Here is an 11811-nt window from a genome sequence, read left to right as displayed (position 1 = left end):
TTATCAGGGAGCATGTCAAGAATAAAGATGTGGAACTAATATCTTGCAGAACGTATGATCAGATTACTGACATTTTAACAAAGTCACTTAGGCATGATATTTTTGTAAGACTGAAAACAATGCTCGGAATAACAAAGCTAGGAGAGTCAAGTTTAAAGGGGGATGTTGAAAACTAAACTTGACTGAATCTGGAGATGGCCGGTAGCCCACCGCAGTTGAATTTTTTGGAGTTGGCAGGCAACCTACTCCACCTAACAGCCGCATTCGTTGATCACCAACCTCACCTACCAGTTGCATTTGTTGATTTTGTGGTTTTGTATCTGCTATAAATAGGTATGTGTGTGTGTGTGTGTGTGTGTAATGTATTATGTGGTGTGTTGAGAGTGTAAAGCCAATGAGCGTGAGAGAGAGTTATTGTGCATTTATTCTCACTGAGTTTCAATCACAACCAGTGACTGAGCGTTCCTCTCCACCCATCAGAGAGGTTATTTATCTTCTAATTCACATTCTAACCAGACTTAAATTTTTGTGTAATCCTTCCAAATTCAAAGTTTTCATATGCCTCACTAAAATTAGATTACTTTTAGTTCAATTAATGTTTTTTTTTAAAGTGAAGATATATGCTAGCAAAGCAGCTCCATAATTGATTTAGGAAGTATATATATATATATATGTATATAGGCATCTTTGAATGCATCACCTTGCTTTAATTTTTCGCGTTAAATATTTAAATGATAAGACTTCTCTTTCATTACTCATTGATTACAAGTAAATATTTAAATGATAAGATTTCTCTTTCATTACTCACTGATTGCAAGCAACAATCTCCCAATGGTTACGGCTCCTTGCATTATTTATTTATTTATTAATTATTATTATTTAAAAAATGTTGCTACGTTTTAACACTGTAAAACATACCAACTATACTTAATAGATTTTTTATATAATAAAATGATGATTAATTTTTTATTTTTTTAAAAAAATAAAAATAAAATTAAGATATGAATAAATACATACATATAATACCATTACTTCCTTGCAACATATTTATTCCGTTTATTGTTTGGAAAGATATCTTATAGTGTGGTTGAGCTGGGAAGAAAAGAAAAATTATAGAGAAGAATAATTATGAGTCGCTAAAAGAGAAAAAAAAAAAAAAAAGGTGAAGACACTCTCAAGAACATCTATGCAGAAAATTCCCATTCTATTAAATTAAAATTGAACAAAAAGGTTTTATTAATGTTAAGTGAGAATATGAGTTGCACATCATCCCAATCAGAAAAGAAGGAACAATTTGCAGAGTACACAATGTATAATTAGACATAATTGTGGAAACTGGTAACCGTGCGTATGCGTTGGCCTTTTCACGAAGTTCAGAATAAGAGTACAAATTTAGCCATGAAAATGAATAAACTGAAGAGAATGACATGGGAGCCCCGTTTATGCCACAGCGAAAAATACAATTCAATTAAAAAGTAGGCTGATTTATTTTTCCTTTAAGAAATCTTCTGCACAGCTTTTCCCAACACTTTCTGTCCGGTTCCGCTTTCTGCAGTCTCGATTTGGCGTCTTCCACAAAACCCCTCTGTTGCCATTAATCAGCAACAATCATCATCAGTATAGCATACAATAAATACTTTAATTAAACAGATGATTAATTTAAGTGAATTAATTGAATTAATTAAGTATATATATATACCTCAATGGAGCCATTGGAGAGGAGACGATCGATGAGGTTGCAGAGAATGTCTTTGGTGTACTCAGGATGACCTTGAATCCCAAGAATGTGGTCTCCCAGGGTGAACATCTCCACTCCAGTTTTATCTGAGAATGCCACCACTTCTGCGCCCATGGGAACCTCCCACACCTCATCTTGATGGCACTTTATGATGGAAAGCGACGGTGGAATTTCGCCCACCTCATCCAGGAAGCTGCTACTGCGTCCACCCGCCAGATCACCCTTCCTCGCCATTCTCACTTTCCTCAGCCCAATATCCCATCCACTGTACGCCCTTCCCACTTTTCCTCCCAGAGCCCTGCACAGCACCTGCGCACACAAATTAAACCATTTTTTTTTAGCGATGCAGCTAGCGCCCCAAAAAAACACAAGACAATAAACAAGAGGAAAACAGAGACAATTAATTACAAAATTAAGCAGAAACATAAACAAAAGCGAAAGGGTATATATATATAGTTAGGTACCTGGTGACCGAAGCAAATCCCGAGGATTTTCTTCTCCATGACGTCGAGGATTTGGAGTAGAAAGCAGAGCTTGAGGACCCAGTGGTCATTGGCGTAGGCGTCGAAGGGGCTGCCGCTGATCACGAAGCCGTCGTAGTTGTGAAGGTCGTTCGGTTGGGGGAACTCTCCTTCCACCACTCTGAACAAATCCCACTGCTCTCCATCCTCCTCAAACGCCGCCACAAACACGTTGAAGTATCCGCCGTACGCCTTCTTCACATACTCAGAGTCGTGCGCTGCCAGCAGAAGAGCGTACCGCTTCCCTGCTCCTGCTCCTGCTCCTTTAATCTTCATATCGATATATGTATCTCTGGCTAGCTAGGCTAGAAAGGAGAAGGAATTACAGTACGTACGAGAGAGAGAGAGAGGGAGAGAGAGAGAGAGATTGTGTTTGCTGTGTGGGTAGATATGGAAGGAATTGAAGTAATTAATGCTAGCTGAGGAGTGCCAAAATGGAAGAGGAGAAATGGTCCTTTTATAGTTGAAGGATTTGCTTGGTTTGGCTGCGGCCATTGTATTTAGTTTATTATTTCTCTTGGGTGGGCTTTCTACGACGTTCACTGGTGCATGGCTGATGTATACATAATATTTATATATATATATATATATATATATATATATATATATATGAAAGTTCATCAGAAAGTACGCTATTTTCCTATTAATACTTCTCATTTTTCAAAAAGGTTAGAACTTATAACAAATTATTTTTAAAAATATTTTTCATACTTTTATGTAAACTTTGAAAAACATGACATAGTGTAATATTTTAGTAATTCTTTGAAAACTGGAAGTTGAAAAAAAAAATTAGTCTTCAAAAAATGAGCCTTTCTCTTAACTCTATAAAGATTTTAAAAAGAAATGGTTATAATTTTTAATTTCCATTATATTTGTTTTCTCCCACCAAATGCTATTAAGACCTAAGAATGAAAATTTGATCAAATATGATTAAAGATTAATAAAATTAGATGTCATTGTTATATAAAATAAAATTTATATTTATTACTTTATCATTATACACGCATACGGGTACATAATCACTTTACTTAAAAAATTAATTACTACAAAAAAAAAAAAAAAGTAAATTTTTTTTTATTTTTTATTTTTGACATGAAAAGTGAATTCTTTCACATTTATCTTCTCCTAATGTTTTTTAAGTTCCAAATAGATCATACTAAAAAGTTTCAACCATTGATTGTAAGTACATATACGATCTCCATGCAAAGATCTTCAAAATATTCTTACACAACAATATAGTGATATTATATATATCGAACATACCTTCGAATCTTTCCCATATCAGAGGCTTTGCCTTTCACGTATGGATGATTCATGGCAAGAGACCCCCTTGAACCCTCCATATGCTAAACTTTCTATATGTTTAGTTGTTGCTTGGAACTCATAAAAAAAATGTTAAGAAGAAAGGAACAAAAAATAAAGTAATTAATTTTTTTTATATATTTGGTTATCAAAGAAAGTGAGATAGAAATAAAATATGTAATAGATTAATAAACAAAAAAAATTGATTTTACATGTCATTAGTCAATTATTTTTTTCAATATTTAGTCATGTTAATCTATATTTTTTATTTTAAATATTAATTAATATACTAAAAAATACTTTTTTTTGTCCAATAAAATCGTTGATCGAAAGAAAAAAATACAAATTTTAAGTGAATAACCCTTTAATTTGAGCATAAATAGTAATAGTATATATTTAAAAATATAATTTTATGGCACGAATTTCAAGTTATATGAATTTTAATGAAAAAAAATGTATGTTTAAGATATTTTGAAGAACATTTAATTCAAAATCATACTTTTATTTAATTTTTTAAAGAAAAATTACCAAGTTCAAGTTTTCATGAATAATATTTAATACATTTTATGTGATGCAGTAAGAAAGGGACTGAGCTGACAGCAGACGAAGCCTTTTTCCACGTGAAAGGGTTGAAGGAAAATGAGTGGGCCCTATCCATTAAACTATTAGCAGTGGAATACACACGGTTTCACGCCCAAAATAGGCACGTGCAGGGACCGCGTTTATCCACCTATTTATCTCATATAATATTATAATATTCTTCTAGAAGTGGATCTTGAGATCGCGTGTCATATCTTTTGAGAATTCCACTTGTAAAGTTCGTCCCACATTGAAAAAAGTGAGTATTTAATGGGTACTTATATACATGGTGTAGTCCAAAACCCAATAGGCTCAAACTTTTGGGTCAAGTTAGTGCTTATCCATGTGTATTAAGCATACGTTTGGACCCCTCCGAGTTTAACAAGTGGTATCAGAGTTGACGATTCATAACTCTAGGTGTGGTAGTGTGTGACCGAGGCTAAGAAGGATCATTTAAACTGTCAAGATGGATCAAAATAGGGTCAAGACGTAGGAGCTAGGATTGGTTTGGAGGCGTCATTTGGAAAACAATCCGAGATACGTTAGACGGCCCACTAGAGCAAACTATTGTAGAATTTGTTCCGTAAAGGAGAAGATGACTTTTGTTCAAGGGGAAGCAGTTGGAACTCACATGTGCTGGAGTTTCCGTACAAGGGGGAGCAGTTGGAACTCACAAATGAGGGGGAGATTGTTGAGAATTCCACTTGTGAAGTTCGTCCTACATTGGAAAAAGTGAGTATTTAATGGGTGTTTATATACATGGTGTAGTCTAAGATCTAATAGGCTTAAACTTTTGGGTCAAGTTGGTGCTCATCCATGTGTATCAAGCATACCTTTGGACTCCTCCGATTCTAACAATATCTTGATTGCTTCGTTATGTGGTGTCTATACGCTAGCAAACATCTAGATTTACCAACTCTTATCATTCGTTGGACGTTTGCAAAGGAAAGCTCCAAAAAGGATCATTATTCCCTACACACCAGAAACTAAATTGAAAAATCATTTGCATATGGTACTTGTCTTTGCATCCCATAAGGATTTCAAGTTTTATGAAATCGATGCTACTTGGGTTTTAAAATCCCTTACTCCTCACGTGAATATTCAAAATTTTAATTGAGGAGATTAGACAAAGTAAACAAATAAGTTGGGAGAATTAGAATCCTTTTGATGATAAGGGAAAAATTTAAACAAAAATGGAGTTTTTATATGTAGTCCTGAAAAATGGAAATCTTATTTTGAGATAAAAAGGGGGAGAATTTTGAACAAAATATTAGAATGAATGATCTTAGATCAAAAGGAGAAAGTAAAATAAAATACAAAAAGAAGGAGAAGATGTAGCCGATTAAGACTAGATTGAGGGATAGCTTAAGTTTAGGGGGAGAACATATTATGTGAATATATTTTGTTTTGAAAACATTTTGTTTTTAATATATATGGTTTGTTATAATCATATGAATGGTTGTGCTGATTGATGCATATTGAGAATGTTATGCTGATTAGATTGTGAGTCAGCTGATATTGAGGGGAGGGGGGGAGTTTGTTGTCTATATGATGTTGTGCCTTGAAACCCTTTGTTGTTATATTATCACTTTTTGCAAACACTTGTTTTTTGTATGTATGAATAGATGCTTTTTGAAAACATCATGTGAATATTAAAGGAATATAATTGATGACATATTTTGAAATTGCATGCTGGACATTGATTATTGCAAACCTTGTGAAATGCATATTGATTGGTTGAATATTTATAAAAGGTAAAAGCTTCTGCATGCTCAATGAAGACAATTGTATGAATATTCTCATTATTGAATACCTATAGCTTCTGCATGCTGGATGCAGATCATTGTATATATACAGCTACTGCATGCTGGATGCAGATCATTTTTAGGGATAATATTGCATGTTGGATAGTTAATGTTGGTTATTGCATGGTTATTGCATATTGATTGAGTATGGACTTGATAGCTATTGCATGATGGTTATAGCATTATATGCAGGTAATAGTCATGGTTATTGTATACTAATTAAGTATGGACTTGATAGCTTGGATGATGGTTATAGCACTATATGTAGGTAATAGTCATGGTTAATGTATACTAATTGAGTATGGACTTGATAGCTTGGATGATGGTTATAGCATTATATGCAGGTAATAGTATACTGAATGATAGTCATATGAAAACTATTGCATACTAGATGGATAATATTCGGATGGATGCTATTATGATGGAAATTGCATGCTGAATAGTTGAATAGGTTGATGCATGCAGCTTGTGTTATATTATGTGAGATGCTAAATGATGGATGAATAAATGAACTTCATCCTTGGTAGAAAATGCATATATGTGCGTATAAATTCTTTGTGGAAGAATATACAAGGGAGCATGAGCTTCATCCTAGGGGAAAGAACTTTACATTGAACTTACTATAAATTTATAAACATCATATTAGACTTGCTTTGCATGTTGAGATCATGAATATCATATATAACTTCTATGGATTCAAGTATATATATGGTTGTTCTTAAGGATTCATGAACATCGAATATGACTTTATATTAGATTTTTGATGCATTTATGTTCTATATGGTTGATCATACTGGTTTTGGATTATAAGAATGACATGATCCATATTAAGTATAATTGTTTTACAAATAATGCATCCAAAATAAATCCATTACATCAAAGCTTGACTGAAAGATTATTTTGACGTATACAACTAGTATAGTTCCTAGCGCCTTTTGATGATGTCAAAAGGGAGAGATTTTGAACAAAATGGAAAATTGAGGGCAAGAAAGAACTTGGAACAAAAATAGAAATCTTATCTATTCATAAAATCAAAAGAATAAAAACTCTAGCCAAAATATGGAAGATCAAAAGCATTCATGACATGTGGTATTATAAGTATTATGAAATTGAAATTTATGTCATGATGGAAATAGTTGAAAATTCTTCTAAAGTCTTACTGTAATTTTTGAAGATATCGTGTTTAGATTACACCTTTTGCTGATGTCCTAAGGGGGAGAATTTTTGGAGCAAAATGTAAAAAATATACTTGTACGTTGATTTCTATTGAACCTTTTGTTGATGTCAAAAGGGGGAGAATTATGAGCAAAATGATTATATGATCAAATTTGGGAGAACTATGCGCATTATGATTATACTTTTGAATTCAAATTCAAAAAGGGAAGTTTATGATGGTTAAATTTGAGGGAATTAATAAGAAAATACATTTTGAAAGCTGGTTAAAATTGAGCTTAAACGACTATAACTTGAAGAATTCTAAGTCTTAATCTCAATATGCCTAACATTCTTTACATTACTTATTCTTATGTTTATGTATATTGTGAGGGGGAGCCTTATCAAGGCTACCTCATTTTGCTTCTTGTTTGTCATCATCAAAAAGGGGGATATTGTTGGTTTTTCTAGGTTTCATCCTGTTTTGATAATGACAAATCAAGAAGTCTAATTATGCTACTAAGTATGTTTACAAGGATTAAGGTATTAAGCACGATAATAGGTGCAAATTGGAAAGCGATGAAGTGTACAAGAGGATGATATTTGGTTATGAACATTGGAGCTTATAAAGATCAAACTTGAAGACTATGACTATGGAACACATGAAGTCCAAGCTTGAAGAATTTAAAGAATTTATTTCATGTATTTTGCAAATAGGACCTATGTAAGTACACTTTCATTGATTATGTGAAGAAGCTCATAGATGACCTTAGTTGGACCCTAGGCACTCTATATTCCGTTGAAAATTATTTTTAAGATGTGCAAAAATTGTTTAAAAGTGTTGAAAATTATTTTACAAATGTGCAAAAATTATTGCAAAGTGTTAAATTTTTTTTTTTTTTTTTTTTGAATGAAAAACCTCAAAACAAGTTTTTCCAAATCCTTCATGTTTCTGCCGCCGCATTGATGATCAATTTTATTAATCAATCACTTCTCATCTTAAAAAGTGTTCAACATGCAAGTTGTGTGATGTTCATTTAGCTTTCTTTTGATGCCAAGACGTCCACTTTGGAGTTGTATAGAAAACATTATGACTGAAATACTGAAGAGTGTCTGTAGCGAAAAACTCAAAATCCAGTCAACCAAACCCTTGGCCTAGTCAACCAGAACTCTCGATAAAAGCATCGTAATGGCCATAACACGGCTAGTTTTCAAAATATTTTTTTATTTTCAACCCCCAATAGTCATAAAGTAGCTAGTAGGCCATTTTGGCTATAAATACAAGGTTTCTAACTTGTTTTAGGAACAAGAAAAATAGAGATACACTGCCATAATCTAAATCCAAGTTTCTGATCCTTTGTTGAAAATATTTCTCAAGAACTTTGTAATTTCATTATTCATCCTTCAAGTGCTCACCTTATAGATACCCTTTGAGCTTCATTCATAATCTTTTGAGAGTGTAATAGTGAGCCATTCTTTTTGTACTCATTAGCTCGATTGAGGAGCATTTATTGTGTACCATTTGATTTTTATTTCTACAAACGACGGTTTAGGTGTGAATCGCGCCAAGCAAGGGGATATGTCTTAGAGAGGTATCTCCGCCTACAAGGAGGGATTGTAAAGGCATCTCCACTTATAAGGAGGGATTGTAAAGACTTCTCCGCCAAGTGAAGGAGGGAGGTGGCTCCACCTATTAAAAGAGTGGATAGTGAAATTGTAAAGACCTGCTTAATTAACATGATTTTTTTTTTCATTGTAATAATTAACATACTCTGATATCACATTAATAACCTAAGCAGCAAGAAGCATATCTCATAGACATAACCATATGAAAGTATATACACAATACAAAAACCAATACCAGAGTACTACCACTTTCCCCAAAATATACACATAACACTGTTTTCCCAAAAATACCCTTAGCTAGCTGGGGTAAACAAAAATCTTCCACTATACTCACTTTACTGTCAGGGCACTACAGATGCCCCTCTACCTGCGAGCCTGATCTGCTTGCCTACCTGAATCACCTGAAAAATGTTAAATCAACTGGGATGAGCCAATGCTCAGTAAGGCGATATATGTCATTACTAGTGTGTGGCAAATGAGTCATCATATCATAAAAATCCATTTCCATATAATCATGTACATCCGGATCTATAAGTACAGTATAAATCATGATATTCATTACCAATTTCATGTCATTTAACACATCTGTATTTAAGTTAATATTCGAAATACTTCTAACATACATAAGTAATTTCCTTGTCTTTGTAAATCATAATATACATAATAATAACTGTAAAGCTTCCCCTGTGGATATTTGTATGTCATGATTTAACCCCTCATGATAGGGTTGTGCGGCCCGTAGGCGGGATCTACACTGGCTAGCCGACCAGGTAAATCACTATACTCCCTCGGTCGATCTGCCCACCTCTACCCATATCTGATGGGGAGCCTGTCCACGTCAAGGGCACTATACAATCGACCTACAGCCTATTATCTGAATAGGCGATTGCATTCTGTAAACTGTATGCTACATGTAGCTACGGTACCGTACTTTGTAAACTGTATGGTCCAACAGAGTCTGATACTATATACATATTCGTATATACTCTTTCACTGTTTTCATCATGTTTTCAAAATTACCATAACGCTTTCTTTCTGTTCTATAAATACTGTAACTGTAGCATCTCGATGCTACCTTTGTATAACTGTCTATATATATACTTTGTAAATGCTCTGTCTGTATACTCTGTATGTTATGGTAATAGAAAACATGACATGCTTTAAACTCTGTAAATCATAGTACTGGAATTACATAATCATAATACTATATCCGTAATTCATATAATCATGGTAATAAAATCCGTAAAATCATGATACTGTAATTCATATAATCATAGCACTGAAATACATAAAATCATGAATCTACAGTTCATAAAACATACTCCCATATTGTATACGTATACTCAAGCCACACCATATTGTAATACATAATTTTCGTAAATAAATACACTGCATAATATTTAGAAATTTCCTAGCATAGCATATATCTCTTACCTTAACTCCGAAAAGCCCCTACTGTACTCTAACTCGATACCCGTAGGGCTTCCTACAAAACACCCTGAAACCAATATTTGTCAGAACTAAATATCAGTATTTTTCTGTCTATAACATTATCTCTAACTACCACAAGGCCAAAGGGAGACTAAAATGCCTTACCCCAAATTTGGGATGATTTCCAACTCTGATTTCCCTACGATCCACTCCTGTAGATGCGTAGAAAACTCTACCAGGAGCATCGTGGTAGCTTCGGATCATCGATCTGGCGACCGGTGGGACCAGAAATGAAGAGAGAAGGGAGAGGGAGTCGTAGGAGAGAGAGAGAGAGAGAGAGCAGAGAGTGAATGAAAAAATCCTGATTTTCCACTATTTATAGAGTTAGGTTCGTCGACGAGACCCTGTGTTCGTTGATGAGCCCTTCACAAAATTCATCGACGAGGCCTTGTGTTCGTCGACGAAATTCAGAGCAGCCCGAACCATCTCTTGGTATTTTCTCGTCGACGAAACCCTATGTTTGTCAATGAAATTCTAAAGACTTTCGTCGACGAAACCCTATGTTCGTCAACGAAGCTTGGCAATTTCTGAAATTTTGATTATTTAATATTATCTCCAAAATGCAATGTCGTCGACGAAGTCTACGGCCTCCTTCTGTTTCTAGTTCTATTTTCTCTCCCTCTAATATTTAAAAATGCTATTATTCTTCAGGTCACTACAAAAATTCTTAAGTGATCAATTTTCTTGAAGCAAGAACGTAGGCGAGTATAGCCGAACCTTGTAAAAATCCATGTTTTATTCTTTCTTCATTAATCTCTATAATTTGAGCATATTTATATTTTCTTATATTTATTGTGAATATTGATTGGTTTTCTTGTGCGTATTTAAATCACTTGCCCAAACCGTTGTTAAAATTGTTTTAGTATTATCCTAAATTTTTTAACTACCTAAATCACCCCCTTCTTGGATTACACCATTTCTAACATTGTGCTTTACTGCTATAGGAGGAGATGAGGCTGAGAACAAGAGAAAATGATGGTAGTAGTGCTTTCACCGTGCGAATCAAAGGCAAGGACAATAATGATGAAAAGAATAATGGAAAGAACAAGAAGAGATTTTTTTGTATGTCCTACTACTACAAAAGAAAGGGGCATGTGGCCAAGGATTGCCCAAAACATATCCACGATGAAAATAATGGCATTTTGAAGCCTATGTGGAATGTCAGATAGGTAGCAAACTATGCTGAACCAGAATTAGATCTTTTCATGGTGAGAGAAGAAATGTGCTCAACTTCTCAAATAGTACCAAGATATTGCTCATGGGTACGTGACAGTGGAGCTTCCCGACACATGACCAGCAAAAAGGGTTGGTATGATTCCCTAAAGCCTCTACATGAACCTATGAATGTGATTGTCAGAAATAATGCAAAGTGTCCAGTAGAGGCACTAGATCCATTTCCTTAAAGACCATGAATTTCCAAGGTAAAACTCTTTCAAACGTCCTTTATGTTTCTCAAATTAAGAAAAATCTTTTATCTGTAGCTGTTATCACTAACCACGACTATAAAGTGCAATTTATGAAAATAAAAGCTAATATCATTGATAGCAATGACAGCATTGTGAGCAAAGGTATTTGAAAGAATAACCTGTATGATTTT

The 11811-nt window shown here is 34.1% G+C and overlaps 1 protein-coding gene across 1 annotated transcript; it reads right to left on the bottom strand.

Annotated features, from left to right (window-relative positions):
• Positions 1-1207: 1207 nt before the first annotated feature.
• Positions 1208-2691, bottom strand: LOC131157609 (gamma-glutamyl peptidase 5-like). Its single transcript, XM_058111894.1, has 3 exons — positions 2203-2691; positions 1700-2047; positions 1208-1585 (listed from the first exon to the last, which is right to left on the bottom strand). Exons 1-3 carry the CDS (start codon positions 2533-2535, stop codon positions 1469-1471), a joined length of 798 nt encoding a protein of 265 aa, XP_057967877.1. The 5' UTR covers positions 2536-2691; the 3' UTR covers positions 1208-1468.
• Positions 2692-11811: the final 9120 nt, after the last annotated feature.

The sequence above is a fragment of the Malania oleifera genome, chromosome 6 (assembly GCF_029873635.1).
Source record: "Malania oleifera isolate guangnan ecotype guangnan chromosome 6, ASM2987363v1, whole genome shotgun sequence".
Lineage (NCBI taxonomy): Eukaryota > Viridiplantae > Streptophyta > Magnoliopsida > Santalales > Ximeniaceae > Malania > Malania oleifera.
Note: the sequence above shows the minus strand (reverse complement) of the source record. Positions and strands in the feature narration are given on the sequence as shown.